Source organism: Myotis nattereri (genome assembly GCF_964212035.1).
Source record: "Myotis nattereri genome assembly, chromosome: 7".
Taxonomy (NCBI): domain Eukaryota; kingdom Metazoa; phylum Chordata; class Mammalia; order Chiroptera; family Vespertilionidae; genus Myotis; species Myotis nattereri.
The window spans coordinates 41,243,830-41,268,355 of record NC_138082.1 but is presented as its reverse complement, the minus strand read 5'-3'; the positions used below and the strand labels follow the sequence as shown (position 1 = coordinate 41,268,355).

The following is a 24,526-nucleotide window of genomic DNA, read 5'->3' as shown; positions in this document are numbered from 1 at the left end:
CTTGCCTGTCTCGAGATCTCCCACGGTTTGGTCACGGCTCCAAGGTCACAGGCTGTCATTAACATTGATCTGAAAAACAGAACCAAACAAAACAGCCTGAATAATCTTTTGTTGCTAAACAAACCCGTCCTGGATACATAAATAAACAAAATGGAGCGGAGGCAAGCTCACATCTTTTCCTCAACAAGGGAAGCACTGTTTGAGGCCCCCATGCTTAGCATCTCCATCCTGAGGCCACACGGCTCAGGAAGACAAAGCTCGAATGCTCCCTCGGCTGCCCTTTGTTTTGTCCGCAGCAGATGGAGGAAAGCAAAGCATGCCTTTCTCTATACCTGAGCTAAGCACGCTCCGCCTAAAATAATACGTAATGGACAATGCTATGTATTTTTAACTATCAGCAAGGGAGTCAGTATATCATACCATATACATAGCTGATGAATCTAATTATCAGCGATCGCTGATGGATGGGAATGGAAGAAAACCCACACCAAAGAGGTGAGGCACATGCTGCCTTAGAAGCTCCTTTTCCTCTCCTCCAGGGAGCTAAGATTTATGGGTGCGGGCCACACCGTTTTTCTCCAGTTTCCTGCCTGGCTGCAACCGTGTGTGATAAGGGTCACGAAGAGACATTCAGCTACAGCTTTCGTGAATGTGAGCAAGTAAGAAAGCACAGGAAAGATCCGAATCAGATTACGGAGGAGCAGATTTCTATTGGGTTTAACTAGAATTCACACTGAACTGTGGAGAAAATGCAGAGGACAAGTCAGATTGTAGAGAGCTCAGGGGTTTATAATTGGATGTGGTGGGAAAGGGAAAAATAAAACACACTCTTTGTCCCAAATCTGCTTTCTTTGTACTAAGAGCAGCAGAAAGTGATGAAAAATAATGACGGATCTGGGCTGGGAAACCACATCTTATCCAGCTCCTTTTGGAAGAGAGGGGTGTTGTTACAGGTCAGAGGGCAGTCCTGATGTCAGGTGTTAACATTCGTGCCCCGCCGGTCCCAGGCCTTGGGAACATGTCTGCCTCCCAGATGGCGGAGCCTGCCCAGATGGTGGTGGGCTCTGTGCGACTCCACCAGGAACTCCCTCCAGGGAACAAGCAGAGGGGCTCACAGGTCATCCAGAACACAGCCAGGTGCACCAGTGTCAGCAGCCCTCCGGGAGCCAGGCGGCATCTAATCCCAACAGCCCTGTGCTAGGTAAGCAGTGGTTCTCAACCTGTGGGTCGCGACCCCTTTGGTGGTCGAAAGACCCTTTCATAGGGGTCGCCTAAGACCATCCTGCATATCAGATATTTGCATTACGATTCATAACAGTAGCAACACTACAGTTATGAAGTAGCAACGAACATAATTTTATGGTTGGGTCACAACAGGAGGAACTGTATTTAAAGGGCCAGAAGGTTGAGAACCACTGATATAGAGAGACACCAGTCTGTTTTTCATACTTGATCTTCTGTAACAAGCACTTCTGCAGCCCATGGTTTGCCTGCCTCTATACGAGGTGGTCTACCAACTAACTCCTAACTGAATGAATCCTGTCACAACCCTCTGAGGTAGGCAGACCTCAGACCCCCTCTTGCTACACTCAGATGCTTCTCATTTTAGGTTCTGCTGGTACCAGAGGGGAACACTACTGTAAGCAATGCATTAGAATTTGCCATCACTCTCCTGGGCAGGAAATAATCTCTCTAAACTTGCCTATTTTTACCATAACTTGGATGACTACTTAGGTTCCATCTGCTTGAGAATTTGAAACTTACTTCTCAAATTCATATTCATATCACCATGAATCAGTTAATCAATAAGTTCATTGTGTTCATGCTAGGTGCTCTAATAATGATAATTCTAATAGCTACCACTTATTGAGCAGGCTTACAGGTAGACATACTATTATTATTTCTATTTTACAAAGCAAATAATGTTTTTGCATTCCTTGATCAGAAAGGTTAGGTAGCTTGCCCAATATTACACAGCTAAGAAGTATCAAAGCTAGGATTGTTATCCATAAAGTCTGACAAAAGAGTCTCTACTTTCAATGAATACTTGGCAGTGGAGCAGAAAGTCTATACAGAGAAGGAAGACAGAAAAGAGCCGGGGGCGGGGGAGGATGGTGAGGTGTCTGAACCCCTTATTTGATTGGCACTGGGAGTTAATTAAGGTTGAGGGCTCAGGAGGGACCTGGCAAGACCTTCAAGGAGAGAACTTTAGGTGGTAGATATGAAAACAGTTTGAATAAGGAGAAAGTGGAAGCAGGGAACCAGCTGACAAGTATAAGTTGATAAAGGCCTACAACAAAGAAGGGCAGGGGAAATGGAAGGGCAAGATAGGGTGGGAGATTCCACAGGAAGAACTGAAGGAGGAAAATGAGCAGTTTTACCTTATTTGTTTTAATCTAGCCTCTGCACGAAGTGAACAGTCTTTTTTGACTCGGAAGAGAGTGGGGAGGGAGTTTGTAGCAACTGCTTTAGTCTCATAATTCTAGTCCAATTTACAGTTAAGTGGTGTCAACCTGCTCAGTGTGACTGGACGAATGAGTGGTCAGTCATGAGTCTCTGTCCTAGTGGGGTGGGTGAAGAATGGCACTGTATTTAGACACCCAAACCTCACAGCAGGTCATTTTTATCACACCTCTCCTCTACATGCCAACAGTAGTTCAATAAAGATCTTTGTTGACTTGTTCTCTAGTTTTAAAACAATTTGCAACCTAAAAGGAATAAATTTTAATTTTAAAGATATATTCAAATTCAGTAAAAGATTTCATGTATGAACTGAATTTTGCACTTATTAAACAAAAATATTCCACCTCACAGTTTGTACTCTATCATTGCTTTAAATTATAAACACAAATAATCACCTCCCCTCAAATAGCCACATAAAATGACAGAACTAAAGAACTCAAGTTATGTGTTTTCCATCCTTACCATCACTGTACTATCATTGTTTGCTCTGAATATACTATTTAGAAGCAGGGCCGTGACACTCCCAAAGGTTGGAGACACACAGGACACCTGGAGGCAGTGCAAAAGGTTCTGAGCCAATAGGAACTCTTGAAAGTGTTTCCACCTGTACCGGGGGCTGACTGTCTACCTGGACGTTCTCGGAATTAACTTACATGTAATTAATGCATAAGTAATAATGTGCTCTTTGAAGCTTTGCTATAAATTATTTTGATACTCAACAGTAATCTCAGCAATTGTTTACAACTCGTACTAACAAAATATTTTTCTCAGGAGTATCTCATCATCGACATTGTTTAGACTGCAGGCACATGGTGATGATAAAAAAAGACACATTTAGTTGGTTTTATTACTACTTTAAAATTCCCTAATACAGTGCTCTCCAGAGCCCCTCCTCACTTGGTGCACATGGTCAGTGTCTAACCGTGAACTGAGGAGGGAGGGCAGAGCTAGGGGGGTGGACCTCCCGGAGCACCTCTATTTTACATATACTTCCAGATAAGTTGTTTTTTGTGTGTGTTTTGTTTTGTTTTGTTTTTTACATATGAGGTCCCCTGCCAAAAGTATTTGAACATCTACAGGAAAACATCCAGGTGGACATGAGGAACAAGCACTGGCATTTTAGGAGTCGTGCTCAGAAGAAGCCAGGCCCCAAAAAGTGGAAGTCGTTTGAGAAGAGATGGCAGCTGAAGCCGGAGGATGCTCAGAATGAGAATACCAAACCCAGGTCCTTGGGGGGTAGTTACACTCCGGTGGTAATGGGAGGTGGGAACCTGGAAAAGGACAAAGAGAACAAGGAAGAGTCAGAAAGAAAGTGGCAAGTCCAGAAGAGCATGGCTTTGCAGAATCCAAGGCCGGAGAGAGTTGTAAGAAAGGAAAAGCCAGCACAAGTAGGAGTTTGTGAAGAGATCAGGGAACCTGAAGAGAACAAAGGCTGTAGAATTAGATTCCTGGGAGCTGACCGATGCCTTTCAAAAGGAACAGAAATCACATTCATAGACTAAATTCCTCTGTAGGGAAATGGCTAACTACTCTGTGCTAAGTCTACATTTTGGAATACTATGGAGCATTAAAAGATGATGAGGTATGAACATGAAAAGAATTCCAACACATATAGTTGAGTGAACAAGCAAGTTCAGATTACATGTAAATACAGAATTTATATTAAAACAGATAAATTCATACTAGATAATTTTTTCCTATGGTTCATGTAAATGTCCCTGCTTTGGAAACGGTCTGGAAAGATACAGCTAACTGATAGCACAGCACAGCTATGCGGCAGTGTGGGGATTGGGAGTGAAGCTCAAAGGAGAACTGGAAGTTTATCTGTAATGTTTTAATTTGTTACAGAAAAATACTTTCCTATAATTATTTACAGAATGAAAAGTTACTTAAAAAGAAAGAAATTGCCTTGCAAGAAGTTAATAGAAGTTGTGAGGAAAGGAGAGAACTAGGATTGGAACTTGAGAAGAAGGTAGATTTCAGGGATGAATTTTTTGGCTGAGGAGATGGAAATGTATTTTTAGAAAAGTCATAATGGAAAAACACACACCAGATTTTGAAAATGCAAGTCAAGAGAATACAAACAAGGTCAGGATGCAGGTGGTGGTGGTGAAGGGGATGGAATTAGGACACAAGTGGAGGTACTGGAAGGTCCCCCCTCAACCTCAGGAAAGGACATAGAAAAGGTCTGTAAAGATAACAGACAAAGAGTAATGCAGAGAGGGGGGGACAGGAGGGCCCTCTAGGGAGACAGCAAGAAGTTGGCTTCAGGGGGACAGTGCAGGGGAGCCCAAGTTCTGAAGGCGGGGGCAGAGGTTTCAGAGAGCAAACATGGGAAGGGGAGGTCTGATGGGGTCCCACTCGGGGTGATCCCAGCGGCTGTCTGCTGTGGAGCAGACACAGCAAATCCATAATCCCGGCCTCACAATTTCCAGGAACGGTCAATAGCTCTGGAGTAGGAATAAGACAGCAGAAGGTCCTAGATGGCTGAGGTGGGGATGGCAGAAGGCAGGGGACGGTATGACACAGGCAGAAATAGAGTCTCGCCAGCTGGTGTGGCTGCAATCAGTGGTTAAAATGTACCACATAAAAACGATGGTTTGCGGCTGTCTCTTCTAAACAACCAGGAAGAAGTCCTGTGAAAAGTCTAGAACTCCTTATTCCCACCACCAAATGGTTCCAATTGGTCTTCTCGCTACAAGAAAAGCAACAGTGAACTCTGCTTTCCTTTATGCTGTGGAACTTTACTGAGATTCAAACACCGCCCGCCCCCCCCCCCACCCCCCCACCCCCCCGCCCCGCCCCAACTTTCTCCTGCCTTCTCTGGAGAAAGATGAGGTCATGGATTGCTGAAACGGAACCAATTTGAATATCATTTTCTAATTCTGAATGCAAATTTATGGAGAGGAGACAAGAATATAATCCATTAGAAGACAAAAAGACAGTGTCTATCTTTTCTCCAATTATTCAACTAATCTCTCACTGTTTGAGTGTAAGCTAAGATTTGCTGCTTTAAAAATCATTTGTGTGCTCTTCGCACTGTCAGGAAAGCAAAGCTAAATCTTCAAATAATGAAGAAACACAAACAAGAGCTTTCTCTTACCGAAATATATCACGATGGGGTTTGATGTTCCAATCGTATTCTCCTTTACTGACAAGTTCAAAGAATTCAGTTCTCCTCCTGCACAAAATCAAATGAAGAAAGAAAACACACACCTGGAATGAAATTTCTCAGTCTGCGGGTGACATAAACACATTTATGGGAAAATATAAGACCACCCGAACCAAGTAACTTAATATTTGAAATCACGAGGCTAAAGCACTATCAAAATAAATCACTTCTTAAAAAAATGTTGAAGCTTCAAGAAAAAGCCACCATCATTTCTGACTGTATTTACAACAGAGAAGATTATTGAGCCATAAAACAGAAAACAACGTGTTCCTGCATTTAGGATTCTTGCTGGAGGCCCTTGCGGCACCGAACGTCGGAGAAGAAAGGCAAGGACAAATAAAAAGCAGGAACAAGTTTGCAATGTTCTTTGATCATTCAGCATAGAGCTGAGCTGTGTGATGACCCAAGATAAGCTCGGCTCCCTGGTAGTAAATTCAGGACGAATCCTTTTTCTAGGTAAGAAAATAACTATTTCAGCACTTTAGTGTTTAAACGCATGAGCTACGGAGTAAAAAATAACTATGTTTAAGCAATGGGTCAGGCACCTACTTGCTGTGCAACTTTGGGAAGTCACTCAAGTCTTCTGAGCTTCAATTTCCCAACCTCTCACATGGGAATTAGGTTTGCTGACTCGCAGTTATCGTGAGGATTACTTGAGATGACATGCAAAGCCCTTCGCACAGCGTCTGCACATTTTAAGTGCTGGACACACACACACACACACACACACACACACACACACACACATTTGAGGAGGTGGAGATATGTGAAAGACAAGAGAAAACACTCCTCAGTTGTGAAAATAAGGGTGATTCATTTCTATTTTCACAACTTTAATCTAGTTAGATGACTTCATTATTTTTATAGTGAGAAAGCAAAAAAGAAAAGAAATGTCATCATCATTTTAAGTCTTTAAGAATTATTTCCTATGGTTTCACCTTCTTGGCTCTTCTTTTTTTTTATTATTATTATTATTAGTTAAGGTATTACAAATGTGTCCTCATCCCCCCCTTTAACCCCCAACCGCCCCCCCCCCCCCACACACACACACAAACTCATGCTCCCATCCCTCCGTTGTCCATGACCATTGGTTTGGCTTATATACATGTATACAAGTCCTTCTGTTGGCTCTTCTTAATGAGAGACTATTTAAAGGATCCTGACATACCGTTTCCCAAAGTACATCCCACAAAATACCAGTCTTAGGAGGTACTCTATATAAAGGTACTCCCAGCCAAGTGGGTTTGGCTTTCTTATCAGTAAAGAATAATATTAATGGGATTTACATTGTTAGGATTGGTGGGAAGATGAAATGAAATGATTTATGTAAAACACTTCATAGGGTACCTGGCACACAGTAGGTGCTCAGTAAGGATTAACTAGTATTATGCTCAGAAGGGCTGAGTTCACTGGCCCAGTGTTTTGCAGCTGGTGAGCAGCGGAGCTGGGCTACAAACAGTCTGTTAGAATAGCTGCTGTCCCAGGCAGCTAAGATATGTCCCAGGTGTCCTAGGACAACAGAGCAAGCCACTTAGCTCAGCTTGAAAAATCATAGATCATGGAAGGTTTTCTGAAGAAGCTTGTCTGTCATCATCCCTGTCATCATATATACCTGGGTGTCATTTCAATCCTATGAGTTATTCTAAAAATCACCAGAGTGCTAGCTCCAAGAGGACAAAGACCTGGTCCATTTTTGTTCACTCCCAGATCCCCAGTGCCTATAACAGTGCCTGACATGCAGGAGGTTAGTAAATGTTTGTTGAATTGATCCACGAATGAAAAAGATAATCTCATAAGACTATTCACATAAAAACATAACTTTCAGCTACTAGTTTCACCTAGATTCTACTTGTTCTGGGTCTTCACAGTTGCCATTTGGAGAGATGGAGATAAGAAAACAACATAAAACCTATGCAAGAAAAGCCCTGTCAGATTCTTGAAGACTAGATTCTAACTTGAACCATGTGGACAACATAAAGAGTTCTAGGAAATTTAAGAACACCGTTGTCTGACCTTCCTTCCACTGAGTATTGTTATGTCTACTGAGAGCATGTTAGAGGTATGAGACATGACATTTTTGATGCAAACTGGAGGCATAGCCACCTAGGTGGCTAACTCAATACAAAAAATATGTTTAAAAAATACAAATCTATGACATGCCAACCAAACAGAACCATAAGAATAAATTCCCCCACGGTGGAAAGTTTAATAGCTAGTGTTACTGGTCTGAAAATCTTAAATCAACTGAACCCCAAATCAGTCCACAGACTTTCCATCACATTATAACAAAGCTAGATTTTGTTGACAAAAGGGAATATCCATTGTAATTTACCTGATAGAGGAGGGCAGGAAGAATTTCTTGCACAGGGCACAGGAAAATGTGACATACTAATTTTATTTCCCCCCCACTGACAAAACTGCAATTTCTTAAGAGGCTCTATTCATTCTGGCATCCCAGGGTTTGGCTATGACCTCTTATGGGAATAGGAGACTTCCTTCACACCATAGTTTTATCAAGATGAACATGGGAAAAGTCCAGTCATTGGTGGAACCATGTACATCATACATCTGGTAATATATTTGGTCACATAAATGACAAATAGATGCTTTAAAGTTTAAACCAAAGTACATTTAAAAAAAATTTTAAGTTTCTGAAAACTAACATCTTGAAAGACAGAGATCATCATTTTCATAAGGCAAAAGGGTTTTTGAAGTGATGATATGCAAAGGTCACATAACAATATATGCCTCTCTCTCTCTCTCTCTCTCTCTCTCTCTCTCTCTCTCTCTCTCTCTCTCTCTCTCTCTCTCTCTCTCCACGTGCGCGCACACACACGTATGTGTAAAACTGCTGGGTCATAGAATGATTTATTTTCTATATTTAACTTGAGTTTTCATTATTGTAGACTGTTAGAGGTATACAGGGTAGGGCAAAAGTAGGTTTACAGTTGTTTAGTATGTGAAACAGAGTTTATTCTTGTATTATTATTTATTAATTATTATGTTATTTTATATATGAACAACTTGTAAACCTACGTTTGTCCCACCCTGTATGAAACCTTTGGGAACAATTTACTGTCATTTTGTAGGTGAGGAAACCCAAGGTGAAGGAAGACGAAGCTGAATTGCTCAGGGTCCCAGGTAAGTTGTGGGAAGATCTAGGTAGATTCCAGGTCCCCGGCCTCCCAGACAGTCTTGCGTGTTGTGAGGGTATGGAAAGCAGTGGCTGAGCCCCTTCACGAGATGCCATGGCACCATGCACTGCCCTGCTAGTACCCAGTGCCATGGCAGGCACCACACAAGGGGATGCTCCAAAGAAGAGCTGCAGATGGCTCAGGCCAGCTTGGGTCCATGGCTCCAGGTGGTTTATTTCTGAACTCCTCCTTAGTGACAATCATTACAAAACAACACTGTGAAATTCACTGTGCTTTTTAAAAATGCATTTGCCCACAAAGCTTTTTAGCATCAATATGTGTGTGTGTATGTAGATTTTTACAGAGTCAACAGCATGATCATTTGTGCACACAAAATTATATATAAGACTCCCTGGATCCGGACTCCTCTGCCACAAGGACCAATATCATTACCTTCTCAAGTACAATCCTAAGAACCTTGTTTTTCAGGGACAATGGCAAATACCTCAGCTAGTGAAAAGCAGCTTACTGGAAAATCTCATTTATAATCAGATATCTTTTTATTAGGCTTTTATCCTGCTCTTGACATAAGTTCCACTCAGAAAAATATAGCAGTCTTTACAAAAGCATCATTTGAACAGAAATGCTAAAATTACCCTCAAAATTAATTGTAAAGTTTGGTTACCAGTCATCCATCACTACATTGAAAATCTTTCTGGTTTGTAATTTACCTGCAAGGCACCCTTTGCTCGTAAAGCGAGAAGTCACCATTCCTGTGTATATATATATTTTTAAATTTATGCATTACATATTCTTCACCTATGTATCTAACTGTTCTGAATCTACCAAGAGTCTAAGAGCCCATGAATGTTAGGAGAGGTGGCAAATCACGATTGTGACTCTCCTGAAAATCCAGCCCCAGGGTCATCAGGCAGGGAAGGCAGGAGTGTGTGTAGGCAGCTGGGTGGGTGCAGGAGAGGAGCTGGATATTGTCCTCTCAGTGTTCTCGCAGCTCATTCAACAGGCAAGGGTACATCTGCAACTGGCTGCTAAATGCAAATTCTGAGAGGTGGGGGACTTTGGATGTAAAAGCACCGGCGAAGAGTAAATTAAGATGCAGATGTTAACTCCAGTAATTATGACTAAAGAAACAAAAGTCATATATTTAATTTGGAAAATGAATTATCCTCCTGCTTAAGTAGTCCGATAATACAAGGACTAAGAATGACATCGCCTGTCTGATGCTGTGCTGATGTTGACAACACGAATAAAATTGGCAAAATGCAGGAAATGGAAAGGCTGGAGTGACTTTGAATGTTAAAAATGGCAGAAGATTAGACAATACAAGGACCTAACCATCAGTCCGTTAAACCATAATCACCAGGTGGAAGTGGTTTAGGGCGGTGCTAGATGGCACTTGCCCCAGTGGCCCCTGCATTTACTTTGGCTGCAGCACTTGTCACAATTTGGTGTTACTGTTTTTCTCTCTTCCCCACTGGGCTCTGGTTCCCTAAAGGTAAGAAACATGCCTTTCTACCTCAGCATCCCCAGCAGCTAGCACAGAACCTGGCAGAAAGGAGGCATAATAAGTGTTAGTGGATAAATTTCTCACTTTTTTATACAGTTGCAATATTAGGTGGATGGGGATGTGGGCATGACTATATGTAAAATTGCTTTGAAATGCATCCAGAAGTACCAAAATATTTCTTCCATCAACCTTCCATAGGGCCTGTTGTGCTAGTAGATCAATTTATCAGACTTTGTTAGAATATAAGACTGTTTGGAAAAGAGCAATGGGTTAAGCCCTACAAGTCAAAACACCTCACTATACATTAGTCTCTTCCTTTCAATATGGCGGCTAGTTGAGTGCAGGCAACTGTGGAAGCTGATGACACTGAACATAGTGGGTTCTTAATAAACGTTTGTTGAATGAATTAATATTCCTGTCTGCATAGGAGTAAAAACATTCATTGAGCTCTTATTGTATTTTTTAAAATAAATTGCTTATGATATTAATCTAATTTTTAAAAGATGGTCAAACGATGATTCCAAGCAATCCTAGATGAGTTAGTACATTTTGCTGTCATTATCAGATGCTTTTGAGAAATGCTACTTATTGCATCCCTTTAGGCTGGTTTAGAAACCAATCGGCTGAGCATTTTCCATAATTGTTGATGAATGTTTGTAGAACACAAAGGGAAATGAAAAAAAACAACAACTCATTTTTTAAGTCTGATTAATTAGAAAGCCAACCAAAAAGGCATGGGGCGCCCATTTGATTTATAAAATCTGAATTATAAATCCTCAGTTTAAAGAGTGGTCTGAGGCAATGTGGCCTGGAGATTGAGCATAGACAATGTGAGGACTTTGGAAAAAGTCTTACCTTCTCTAAGACTCGGTATCCTTATCTATAGGATGGGGATAACAATATTGACCTTGTAGTTGATCTGAGAATTCAATATCAAAAAAAGTTTATATTTTGAGAGCTTGTTATGTCAGGCAATGCGTCAGGTAGATTTTGGGGTTCCCAGAGTGAGATGTCTGCATTCGTGGAGCTCCTATTCCCGTGGCGATAGGAGATACCTAGAGCAGAGCTGGGCACAGAGCAGGCACCTGGCAGATGTGAAAGACACTGATGTGATCATGCCCTGTTGGGGGGCGATGCTAAACTATAATTGCTACCTGATGGCAACACCCCCGAGGACTGTATTAGAGCTAAATAATTTTCAACTTCGGATGCCCCAGCTTAGCTCCATGCAATTGCAGTCTCAGCCCCACCAGTCAGGCTCCTGAGCAACTGGAACCTGGAGCCTGGGCCCCGCCCCCCAATCTGCTGGTTAGTCTGCAGTTAGTTGAATTGCTATGGCTTGCTGCCCAGTGTGCTTGGAACTGGCCTTGGACATGGGCATACTCAAGTTACTGCTGCCTTCAATGTCCGAGTGTTCCCAGGACTGGCCTCAGTTTCCCCTTTAATGCTCTTAAACGAACAATCCTTTAAGTGCAGAGAGAATGGCAGAGTAGTGCAAACGTTTTGGAGCCCAACTACTAGGCATCACTCTCAGCTTTATTAGTTAACATCGTGAGCAATTTACTGGATCTCTCCAAACCTGTTTCCTCAGGTGTGTTTGAGCTCCAACATAGTACCTGCTCTTATGGGACTGCTCTAAATGTTAAATGGGACAATGTGTATATGAAGCCCCTAAGTAAGCATTCAGGAAATACCATGTTCATTGGTGTGAAAGTTGCATAGGCCATCTTTGTTGACTTCCACGCAAATAGTAAGGGCACTGTGATTTCCCTTTGACATTTTAACTCCTGTAATTTTGAATCTCTCTCTTCGCAGACCTCAAGTGTTATCTTTAATTACAAAAATTTTGTTTAGTTTCTGGCTCAATGGGTCTTTTCTGTATAAGGTATTTTAAATGATCAAAGTTATCAAATTTAAATTATTTAAATATGAATTGTTTAGATTATTTAAATCTTACTTATTTAAATTACCAAGTTATCTTTCAAATAGGTGATCTCCTTTGACCATCACAAGGGCCCTAGGGGATTGGCGTGGGTGAGGTGCCTATCCCCATACTGCGGATGAGGAAACTGAGGCAAAGGGAGATTGAGTGACCCTCAAAGTCACATGGCTGCATACTGATAAGGTATATCTAATTCTTGCCTGGGATGCTGAAATTGCTACTTAAATATCAAAGCCTTGTTCACTGCAAGGACTTGGAAATAGACACAGAAATCAATTTTAGAAAATCATTCAGCAGGAACTGGAAAAAGTTTTAGTGAGTTGGAAAATCAGGCTGAAGAATTAACCCCCAGATTTAGGTGGTGAAACCCAGGAATTCACACTGAGGTTTTTTTGGTTTTATTTTTCCAACTTGTGAATTCTGCTTTTATCTGTAGGAGAGAATCTTGAGCACACCTAGAACCATTATAAATTAAAGTTACAGGGCTTTGTGGTTATTTTTAAAGAGGTCCCACGTTTCCAGGAACCTTACGTTTTTCCCTGCCAGCGCATCGCAGGAGATCCTGCCCCTAGGAATGAGTCCTGCACCCCTCTCCAAAGGCCCTTCCTCTAGCCAGCTTTCTCCTTCCTAGGGGAGGAAAGCAGTGTGTTTCCTCCCTGGTTGACCTCTACTGTGTCATGACTTTTGATGTGAGTAGCCAGGGCAGAAGAGCTAGTGCTGATCCAGACTTTCTCTAGGGCTGCCTCGCACCCTCCTGGCCCACCTTTCTCAGCCATTGCTGCCTCAACCAGCCAGTGCCCAGCTCCCAGATCACTGGCCCAGCTTTCTTTCTGCCCTGTCGCTGCTCTGACGCCCCCTGTGGGACTGGATGCTGTAGGCATCCCCAGCCTTCAGGCACAGATGTCCGGAACTGGTGTGGGAATTAACGACCATGGAATAACCTTGGCTGACGGAACGTGGAGGCTGGTGGATAATTTTGAGGTGCAGCATAGGGTCAGGCCTGGCTGAACACAGTGGTGACCAACAACGGTCTGTGTCCATACAATAGCTGTCCTACTTGCCGCTTTACTGTCCCAGTCCCCTCCTCCTATTCCTGATGTCACCTCTAAAATGAACCTGCAAGCCCTTGTCTGCAGCTCTGCTTTGGGAGTGGGCTCGGGGAACTCAGGCTGCTGCTCAGAGTAAACCACTTAATGTCCAGCTGGGAAGGTCAATATTGCCATGGAATTTAGCCCCAATTCAAATGACAAGTCTTTCTTGATTTTTTTAATTAGAGAAGGAATACAGTGATTGTGGAAAAAGCCCTAAAAGAGGAGGCTTGTTCCTGTCTCTGACACTTGCAAGATTTTGTGTAATTTTTAGCAAAGTGTGGGTTCCAGTTTAGCCACTAATTACATATGACCCAAACTATACTATTAACAGTTTCGAACTCAGTACATGATGTACAAGAAAAAGATGACTTAGATTACGTCATCTCTAACGTCCCTTCCAGTTCCACACTATGTATTTGTGAAATAAACGCAGCCGGCTGGCAGTTTGTAGTAGTTGCTTCCCCCTCATTAACCCTAGGGATTGTTCTGGCTAAAAATATGGCAACACCTTAATGCAACTTTCGACAGGCAAGTGAATCAGCCTCCTGAAGGTCCAGATTAGGGAACGAACAGCTATTCAGAACCTCAGGAAACAATAACGGTGACAAAAAGAGAGCTAGCAGCTTCCTTGGGAGTCAGCAGACATTAGCAGGGGCTGCAGCATTAAGATAAGAACAGAGTAATGAGAAAAGGAGTTGCAGCCACTTCCTGGACTGCATTCCAGCGGTCACTCGGTGATTCGTCACATGGCTAACAGGGCTTGATAAATGGACTCCAACTGTTGAGGTTTTTGTCTCCCTTAGAAATTACTTGGAAACTTGGCTTGGGAGAATGCTTCTACTTTGAGGAAAATAACATAAAATCTTACAAGTGTCAGAGACAGGAAATAAAAATATTAAAGGGATACAAGCTTCGATAAATCCCAAATCAAGGTGCAACCATTCAGAAAAAGAGGGAAGATCATGATAGTTAAGTCAAACATGAAAGCCACTAAACATGCAAAATAAATAGGCTATAAGGCAAATGAGGCTGTAGATGTAGCCATTTATAAAACATACAAGGCATTTACAAGACATAAGACAGATAACATAGGTATTATCTCCATTTTACACATGAAAAAAAAAAGGCTCAGAGAGGTATATCATTCATCTGATGACACACAGCTAAGCAGTGGTAGAGCTGGGATTAAAATATATATTTATTAAAGTAATACATGCACATAGTTAACAAATCAAACATTACTAAAAAGCACACAGTTGAAAATTTGCATATAAGTTTTGACTTTCTAAATATTTCCATCACTCCTTGGGGAATTGGTTCCAGACCCCTCAGATACCAAAATCTGCAGAGGCTCAGGTCCTTTATATAAAATGGTGTTGAACAATGTATATAGTCAGCCCTCTGCATCTGCAGAGTCCCAACAGAGGACTGAAAATACTATTTTAGATCCACAGTTGTTTGAATCTGGGGATGTGAAACCCACATATGCAAAGGGCTGACTGTATTTATTGAAAAAAATCGGTATTAAGTGGACCTGCACAGTTCAAACCTATGTCATTCACGGGTAAACTGTATAATAAAATAAAGCAGTGTTTTCAATAGTTTTGCCTTATTCTTCTTTGACTGTATTTCCCAATGCTATCATTTGATTTTTTACTTTGGCCATTATGTTTTAATTTCTAAGAGCTCTGTATTCTTCTATGGTTGTTCCTATAGTTTTTTTTTTTAAAGCATCTTGGTTGTTTTAGCCTCTGTGTTTCATATCAATGTTGTGTGATCCTTGTTATCCGTTTGAGTGCAATAGCAAGACATTAAAAGACTGAGCTGCAGTTGCGTGTGTCCCACACATACATTGCATGGGACATACTTATACTAAAAATTATCCATTTGTTTATCCAAAATGCAAATTTAACTGGACTTCTTGATTTCCATTTGCTAAATCTGACAACCCTGAGTGTGCAGCTTATAGACTTCTAGCTTCTAGTGACTGGACTAGGGGTGTGGGCTTTGAATGCAGAGACTCCTTCCATTTTGTGTCACCCCTCTTCTGAACTTTGCATCTCATTTCCCCACTCCAGAGCTCTTCCTTACACTTCTCCAGAGAACAATCCTTTGGCCTTCTGCAAGTGTAGGGGAAAGGAAGTTATCAGCTATGCTGGTGGAAGACTTCGTGGGTGCTGGGTGTTCTGTAAACTGACTTTCTAGCAATCACCTTGTCTTAAGCTCTAAATGTCAAATCCACTTTTCATGGTGCCTTTGGCTCTCAGCCCCCAGTGAGGTTCTGCAGCGCCAGTGGGCTTGCTTCTCAGAGCTGTCTTCCTCCGTGGGTCCTACTTTCACTTCTGTGCTGCTCAATCCATTATCATTCGTCAGCTGGCCTTCTGTTCGCACAAATGTGCTGCCATCTCTTATCAGTTATTGTGTGCCCCCCTGTCTTTTTTCCTTGCAGATTTGTCCCCTTTTTCCTTTAAAATTCATTTGCCAATTCAGTAAAATTCCAGGAGGGAGAAGACATAGACACTTGGGCTCAATACACCAGGCTTAATTAGAATGCCAGAATGAAATTTAAATCCAGACCAGTAATTCAAAAGCCTGTACTCCTTCCACTATTCCCATGTCATAACGCATTCAGCAGGAGCCAGCAATAAAAATGTGTGGCATGCACTGACAGTTGTCTACTCCAGTAGCTCTCCCCCCTTTCTTTCTTAGTTACAGAAGTCCCAGTTTTCAGTGGGACAGTGATTACAGTCATGGGCTGCTAAACAACAGCGATCCCTCTGAGAAATGTGTCTCTAGGTGATTTCATCACCGGGTGAACATCGCAGAGTGCACTGACACACACCCAGGTGGTATAGCCCACCACACACCTAGACTCTATGGCATTCAAGTCGTATATGCCATCTGTTGTTGACCAAACTGTTGTTGTGCAGCACAGGACTGTACCAGAATAAAGGCTTCCTTTCCAACCTTCCTTCAACCTAGGTATGGACAAATGACTAAAATCGGACCAATGAAATGTAAGCAGAAGTGTTCTGGGGAATTTCCAGAAAACTCTCTTAAAAGATAACTTGCATCACCTTTTGGCCCTTTTTTTCTTCACTCCTTCCTTTTTCCTGCTAGTTGGCACGTGGGGGACATTGAGTAGCTATCTTGGACTAAGGTAGAAACTATGTGTTGAAAGTGGCATCATAGAAAGACAAAAGTAGCCTGGGTCCCTGGTGACTTAATGTAGTTACTCTACCAACTATAGATTGTTTATCTCCAGACTTCTTCTGTGTGACAGAGAAGAAAGCCACTGTTATCTTGTGTTACTTTTTTGGTCCCTTATAATTGAATCTAATACTAACTGATATAATGCCCAAGTGCAGTAAGATTACAAAGGGGGTGACATAAGATTCCTGGAAGAGGTGGTAGAAGAGATGAACCTTAAAGGGTATTTCAGCCAGATGGGGAACTAGAGGGATAAGATTCCATGTAGGAACAGTAATAGGACTGGGGCACAAGGGGCACTGCACAGGTGTTTTCAAAGGGTAACACGTAGACCCGTCTGGTTAAGGAAGACAAATCATGTAGGAGAGAAGTGGAATAAAAGAATGAAAAAAAGGTTGGGGGCAGATTATGGAAGGCCTTGAAACTCAAACCAAGTTTAAAGGTTGCTTTGAAAGCAATGAAGCCCCTAAAGGCTTTTGCAACAGAAGTTAGAGGTACATGTCTAGGGTTAGACTGAAGAATTTCAGTCTTCTAGAATATAAAGGTATTAAAGAGATACAACCAGGGGAGTGAATCTAAATAGAGAAAGAAGAACATGGGTTCAAGAACTCATCCAAAGGAGCGAAGAGAAAAGAAACTTAGAAAGGATCCAGAAAAGGAGAGAGAAAGGAAGCTGGATGTTGGAGGAAGATAAGAGAGTAAGAGAGTAGGAATTGGCAATGAGAAGTCAGTAAATCTTCAGATTTCTCAAAGAAATTAGAATATATTAGAAATGAGGAAAGGACATTGAATTTGGGGACGAGGAAGTCTCTGGTGACTTCTGAAAGTCTAATTTTGATAGAATGTGGAGGTGGACACTACTCTTTAAGGTAAAACGGGTGTTAGGAAAACAAAGGTACAAATATGCTCCATTTATTTTAAAAGGTAGGCACTAAAAGAAATGTAAATTGAAAAGCAATTAAGATCTCTATAGGGTGAAATAATTTTTGAAGGAAGGAAAGTTGTTTGGTCTTCAAGAAAAAAACTGTGTATATCAGCAAAGGAAGATATTTCCAGGCAGGTCTTAGAGGAAATGAGAGGGATGGAATTTCCAGCTCAGGTGGAGGTCTAAAATTGGAAAAAAAAGGGGGGGCAGCTTTTCTAAGAAAGAGAGGTAGAGGAGAGGCAAGGAATGAAGGCTTGGATTTCTAGTCAGCCTTCCAGCAACACACCGTTTTCATTAGCAGCAGCAATGCCATTTTAGATCTGAAGAGAAATAATAGTCTAAAATAGAAATCAGAGTCTTTAAAATAAAAATGACCATCACTTAGTTTCAGAGTCAAGAGTTCCACACAAGGATCATAAAAAAATAAAGAGAGCTCCAAATCTTGTGGTGGAGCTCTTATCTAACAGACATCACCTTAATAAAGTTTTAGATGAGGGAAAAGAACAGCAAAACGTTTAGCTCATTTACACATTGCTGTCAGTGCTAGAACAACAGGCAACCCCCAAATTGCACTTGGAAATTTAATTACAGGATGAAACTTTAGATATCCATTTGTCAAATAGATCAAATGCTGATACCTACTCAAAGTACAGCGTGAGGTCTGTTGCCAATATTGACTGCTTCAAAAGCTGCATGAGGTCGCTGTAATCCTTGGAGGACAGATTAGCAAAGATGTTGTGACCCTGTAATGAGAAAGTAAAAAGTCACAAAAAAACCCCATTAAACATGAGTTTTTGATTGCATGTTTTTCCTATATAGTATATTAAATATATATTGCATATTTTTTCCTATATATTAAGTATATATAGGAAAAAACATGGCAAACCATTTTTTAAAAAGCTTAATGAAATTTTGCACAAATACAAACATAGTCCCTGGCAAACATAGCAAAGCCAGAAAGTGCAGTCATCTTTGAGGACTACCAAGGGACACTTTATTATGTCTAGTCTTAAAGAGCAAACTCTGAAAAATGTTGACCTTGTCTTACTATTGGGTGTATTTGTGCCAACAACTCCATTTGACGACCCATTTCCTGTGGAATTACTGAATGCAGAAGTTAACAAAACATTTGGGAATCTTTATGACCCTAAAATAAATACTAATTTCACTAATTAAAACTCAAGTTGGCATTTTGGAAGTACTTGCTATGTCAACAAATGACTTTAAGGAGGAGAAAAAACATTAGACCAGAGGTTCTTAACTGGGGGTGATTTGAGCAATGGGGACGTCTGGCAATGTTCAGAGATATTTTTGATTGTCACACTGGTGATGGGTGCTACTGGCATCTAGTGGGTAGAGGCCAGAGATGCTGCTACAGGTCCTACAATGCACAATTTGGCCTGAATAGCAAAGATGAACCAGGCCCAACATGCCAGAGCAACTGAAGTTGAGAAACCCTGTGTTAAACCATGAAGATCATCTTGATGATGCGTGTGGCAGATTAAGTTCAGTACATACTTCCTGAGTAGTTAGAATGTATATGATATTGTTCTCGGCATAGTTTTTGGGACTGTAAAGATGACTTCCACCTGGGAAGATGTGAAAACACCTGTATCCCCATACCTTTGAAAAGAACACGTCATCAAAACGTGTTTTAGCTACACTGGCAGGTGTACAATGGTTTTAGTGAAGAGGAAAATCCCTTTGTAAAGTGACAGACAATCCACTTAATTTGCTTTGAAAGTCAGGACTTCTCATTTATCAGGTTTTCTTAGCATGAAGTACGAACTCAAACACAGAGCCCGGGAACTGGAGCAGGCTGATACCTCGCGTGGAGAGCCAGAAGATGGTGCCGGAGGAGGGGGGGAAATGACTGCCTAAGAAGAAACTATTTCCCAATGAGAAGTAAATTAATTATTTCTGGGAACCAGAATATCAATTAGTAAATTACCGCCTACCAAGCACCAGATGAAAATCTGCTTCCCCGAGTTAATTTATCTCCTTGGGTGAACCCACCACTTGATAAAGACTAGAGTATATTGGTTCCACATGGGACCAGGTCCAATATTATTAATAATTTTCAAATGAACTCTCCCAGACCCTTAATTCAGCCATTAGGAAGAAGACAAATAACTAAAGGAATGCCATACCATAATTCTGCCCCAGTTTCTTTGCCTGAGCCTTGCCCTGTGGATCAATCACAGGCTGGTATACTGGGGCCTGAGAAAAGGTGGTTGGAAGCTACCGACAAGTAGTTCCTGGGATTCAGCCATATGTCTAGCATCTCCCAGTGAAAGAAGTATAGACACTCCTCGTTTTATTGTGCTTTGCTTCATTGTGCTTTACAGATGCTGCATTTTTTTAATAAACTGAAGGCAAGATCCTCCACCAGCAAAAATATTATGACTCTCTTTATTGCGATGGTCTGGGAGTGAACCCATGATATCTCCCAGGTCTGCCTGCATAGCTGTTAGGAACAAGTCACAATAAAACTAATGTGAAGTCCAGGAGAAAGCTGGTCTGCGTTTGAAGATCTTGATTATTTTGTGAGAGTGCATTTTACCACTTTTAAAGGACATAGAGTAACTAAGCCAGTTGTTTATAGATAACTGAGTGACAAAGCTAGCCAGATCAGCTTTAATACTGATAAAAAACATTAATTTGCAATCAGTGTATTATTTATGTGAAAATTGGCTTCCTCCAGTGTCTCAAGAGCTTGGTCCTTGAAATAGATTTGTGTCCTTGAAATACTGCTTCCATTTTGTTTAGGCACAGGGGTGGAGAATGCCGGCCTGAGGGCCATATAAGGCCTGCAAAATCATTTGGCCTGGCCCTCTCAAGGCATTAGGGGTGAGTTAATTAAATGTTTGACCAAATATAGCAGGCTAATTTTTAAGTTGATAATTTTGTATGATCCCCAAATGATGCTATAAAAATCCAAATGGCCCTTGGCAGAAAGAAGGTTCCCCACCCCTGAGAAGGGTGGTATTGATGGAAAGAGAAGCAAGTGGGGGAAGAAAGGTCTGTGGGACTTTTGCCTGCCCACCTAGCTGCTCTGTCCTTTGCATTTAGGAAGTGGGTGATGATGACATCTGCAGTTCTGCCCTTCTGAGGTCAGGGAGGGAGGGAATGGGGGGGCCCGGGGCAGGGCCTGCACGCACCAGTTATGCTCACTGCATAGTAATGTTATTATTCCGGTCCTTCATAGAGAAATCTTGAGTGAAGGGCAGCCAAGGTATTTTATTTGTCTGAAGACAAATTCTGTGTGAGTGGGATTTGTTTCCCCAAACAAATAAACAAATGACCTTTCAAGAAAACTTTGATATCCTGTGCATAATCCCTGTTATGACAATGGTGGGAGTGCTTGGGATTTGAGGTATAAACCCATCCTGTTACTAGTGCAGAAAAGACAGCCTGAACCCAAGTTCCCCCTGTCCTGCCTTCCTTGGCCACAGCACTCGGCTAAAACATGGCTTTCATAGGGAAATTCCGGAGCCACACATGCCGGATGCTGGTTTCTGTCAGAGTTACCGAGAGCCTAACTGTGTTGCTTCCTTCCCAGCTGAAGAGAGGTCTCCCCCAGTGGTGGGCCTGCCCCAGCCACACTGCCCACTCTCTTTCTGAGGTCTAAAGAGGCCTTCATGATGTTACAAAAGACATGCTTTCTCAAGGTAGGCTGGAGGAAAACCTCCATATTTAATGATGCTATTCCAGCCACACACACACAAACAGCCTGCACGCCTGCAGAAAAACGAACAGATCCTTTCCTGGTGATTTCGAGCTCATGCTGCCTCAGCCAGGGTCAGTAGTGGTTTTCCTTTCTCCGCGGGAACTAAAAGCAGAAAAGCACTTCCAAGTCCTGCAATCCTGGGTCTCAAATGTAGCTGCGATTCTCACTTTCAGGCTGGTCCCACCAGCAACTTTAAGTGCTTATCTTATGTAGATACCTCAGTTGTGCTAATAAAGTGTAACTTTATCATCTTGTTTCCACCTTCTTTTAATGGGGCTGTGAGTTTCACACAATAGGAAGGTTGGGCCACTCACTACTTGGATCAAATCCCTGTGTATGGGCTTCTGTAGCCCTAAGGAAGGTAAGCAAGTTGGAGGCTATCTCCTCTGCTAAGTGAATGGGAAAAGCTTCCAAACCAAGAATGAATCCCAAATGAATCAGCTCCGGAAGAATTTGAACCCGTTCCTTGGTCAGGCATCTCACTGAATAAAAAAAGCCATACAAAAGGGCCCAGTCGTTTGACTTAAAAAACCTGTTCCACTTCTCTGTGTCTACCTGTGGCATTACAGAGAGAGGTCAGAGGCAAGGTTTCGTTGATTTTTCCGTCAAGGGGAGAAGCAGAACGTTAGGGCCGTACCTCACTCTGAAGGATCATCACTGCGTGGTTAAAATGGTGGTGCTCTAAGGTGGCGGAGGTTCCGTAGAGCTGGGCCAGGGCAGAGCCGCTCCTGAAAGAGGACAGAAGAGTCAGTGACCTGACAACAGTTCCCCACACCAGCTCCTTGGATCAAACTGTTTTCCTGCTTTGACACAAAGGACATTGAGCAGATACATTCACAGGTACCTGCTTGTTAGTTCACTAATCTATTAAGTAAACCTTTCAGGAACCTTCTCTGTGTTAGCCTAGACACAGTGGATGATATGACTTGAATAAGACAGAGTCTATGACTAAGATATTTACAGACTAGTAAGGGAGATGAGAAGTGGTCATAAGGAAAATAAGGCAGGTAGCACACAATTGAAATACCACAGAGAGTGTTCTAGGTTCAAGCAAAGTGCTTTAGCTGCTCTGAGAGCAAGAGGCATCCTTTCTGGCTCTAGGGATGAGAGTAGACTTCATGAACTAAATCTTACACAGCTTCGGAGTGTCGGAACAATTGTCTATACCAAAGGTATTTGACTGTCCATGGGAAAAGACCTTGTGAATATTTTGCCTTTATTTAATCTACTTTATGTTTTCGGTTGATAAGCTTATATTGTGGTTTTCCAGCCCATAGTTATGCTATGATATCTTAGTGTAGAAATATGGAAAGTTCCCTGGATTTAGAGTCAGAGCAGTTCCTTGGTCACATGAAGATGCAGTTTCTTTGTCTCTAAAATTATGGTAATACTATCTACCTCACCTGTTATTTATGAGAATACAATTAAATCCTTGAAAGTACCTACACTGCCTGGCATGTAGTAGATCATAGTCTATATTAATCATTAGTTAATAATTAAAGTACAAAGATATTTCTATTGTAAATATATAAAATGTTAACTGATACTTGGAAAGACTTTTTTTAATTACCTTTAAATTTTGCTTATGTAGAACAACCCGTTTCCCAACAGTTTCAATTTGGCAAAGTGCTCATTTAAATGCTCAAGTGTGTTCATTTCCAATTCTTTTGGAGTAGGATTTAGAGCATCTTAAGAGTCATGAGAGCTCCAGAGAATCCTAAGGTTTAAAGCGCAGTCATGGGATTTGGTTGAGGACCCATCCAGGTCCTTGTGTTTATGGTACTGTAAGGAGATCAGACATTGAAAGGGCAATTTGGCCTTAACTTGAAAACACTGGAGATTGATGGCTCACCATCTTCTCTGCTAGTGAGAGGAGCAAAGAGTGCATGCAAGTGCAACATGAAGGATTTGGTCATAAGCTGCCCTCCACCTCCAGCGTGAAGCAGTCTAAGACCATGATCAGTTCGGGGCCCTTGGAAAGACTCATTGCTGACCCATGTTGGAAGAAAGGCAGCATTTAAATACTGTAGGGATTATTATGAATAGGGTTTCTCAAGAGGATACTAGATTTTAAAGAGGGTATTTGGTTTGGGTTGCTTCTTTAAATCTTACCTTAATCTATATCCTATATAATAAAAGCCTAATATGCAAATTGACCAAATGGTGAAATGACTAGTTGGTGGGGGCCAGGGCCGGTGAGCAGGCAGCACCAGGCCAGCCAAAGTGAGTGCCAGTGGGCAGAGGGAGGGGTTGGAGATTGGGGGAGGGGGGCAATGGTGACTGGCAGTGGCAGAGGGGGGTCAGGGGATGAGGCCAGCCGCTTGCAGGCCAGCTGGTTGCTTTCAGCAGAGGGAGGCCACCAGTGGCAGTGGTGGGACGATGGGGGGTGGGGACAGCCGCAGGGAGTGGGCCTAAGCTGTCAGTCAAACATTCCCCAAGGGTTCCCGGACTGTGAGAGGGTGCAGGCTGGGCTGAGGGACCCCCCCCCCCCCACCCAAGTGCACAAATTTTCATGCACAGAGCTTCTAGTTATTTAATAAGTAAACATGTTAGGCTAATCTTAATAATCATTGACTAATAATTAATGTTAGATATTATTTCTTAACATAGATTTCATTTTTATGAAAAGACATTTTTCAAAAAGCACAATGTATTGTGTCTTGGCTATATTTGCATTGGCCTTTGAAATTTTAGAATACTTCATATTTATATGTGATATGCATATGCTTGGCATGGAACAGGTGCTTAAAAATATTAACTCCTTGTTAATAAGCTTGCAGTGGTATGTCTGAAGTTACACTTAAAATTGGAAGAATGATTGTGATAAGTGTGTTAACATATTTTACAATAATGCTATTAACAATAATAGCTATCATGAGTAAGTACCTATCATGCACTAGGCAACAGATTAACAACTTAATACATTATTTTATCTGGTCCTGAAAACAACCGTGAATTAGTATTTTCTTTTTACTTTACAGATGAGGAAACCAAGGCTCAGAGAAGTTATGCTTCTTTTCCAAGGTCACAGGGCTAGTAAGTACAAGTTCTGGATTAGCATCCAAGTTTTTAAGCTTCTTCTCTTTAGATAATGAGAAAGCTGATTGTAACTTACACATTTCTGATTTTCGATTCTCAATTTTTGTCAAGCTGGTTGTCATCAATGAAAGAATATTGCCAAATTTAATTCAGAATTCTATCAGTATAACTATTAACCGCAGACTCAGATTCCTATGATTCGTTTCTACTGCTCAGCCATTCCTGGAGGTGCCTTTACTGATAGCAGCCATTGATGTAAAGTGGGGTCAAGATGCAATATATTGTCTCTCCC

General features: G+C 41.7%; 1 protein-coding gene across 1 annotated transcript in view; it reads right to left on the bottom strand.

Annotated features, from left to right (window-relative positions):
* The window catches only part of PDE11A (phosphodiesterase 11A), a gene marked incomplete at both ends in the record, with an annotated part of 286,244 nt that overhangs the window by 34,371 nt on the left and 227,347 nt on the right, over positions 1 to 24,526 (bottom strand). Inside the window, 4 exons of the mRNA XM_081095861.1 lie at positions 6 to 69; positions 5,567 to 5,644; positions 18,108 to 18,208; positions 21,833 to 21,923. Of these exons, the coding sequence (XP_080951987.1) occupies positions 6 to 69; positions 5,567 to 5,644; positions 18,108 to 18,208; positions 21,833 to 21,923 (334 nt within the window). The remainder of the gene's footprint in view (positions 1 to 5; positions 70 to 5,566; positions 5,645 to 18,107; positions 18,209 to 21,832; positions 21,924 to 24,526) is intronic.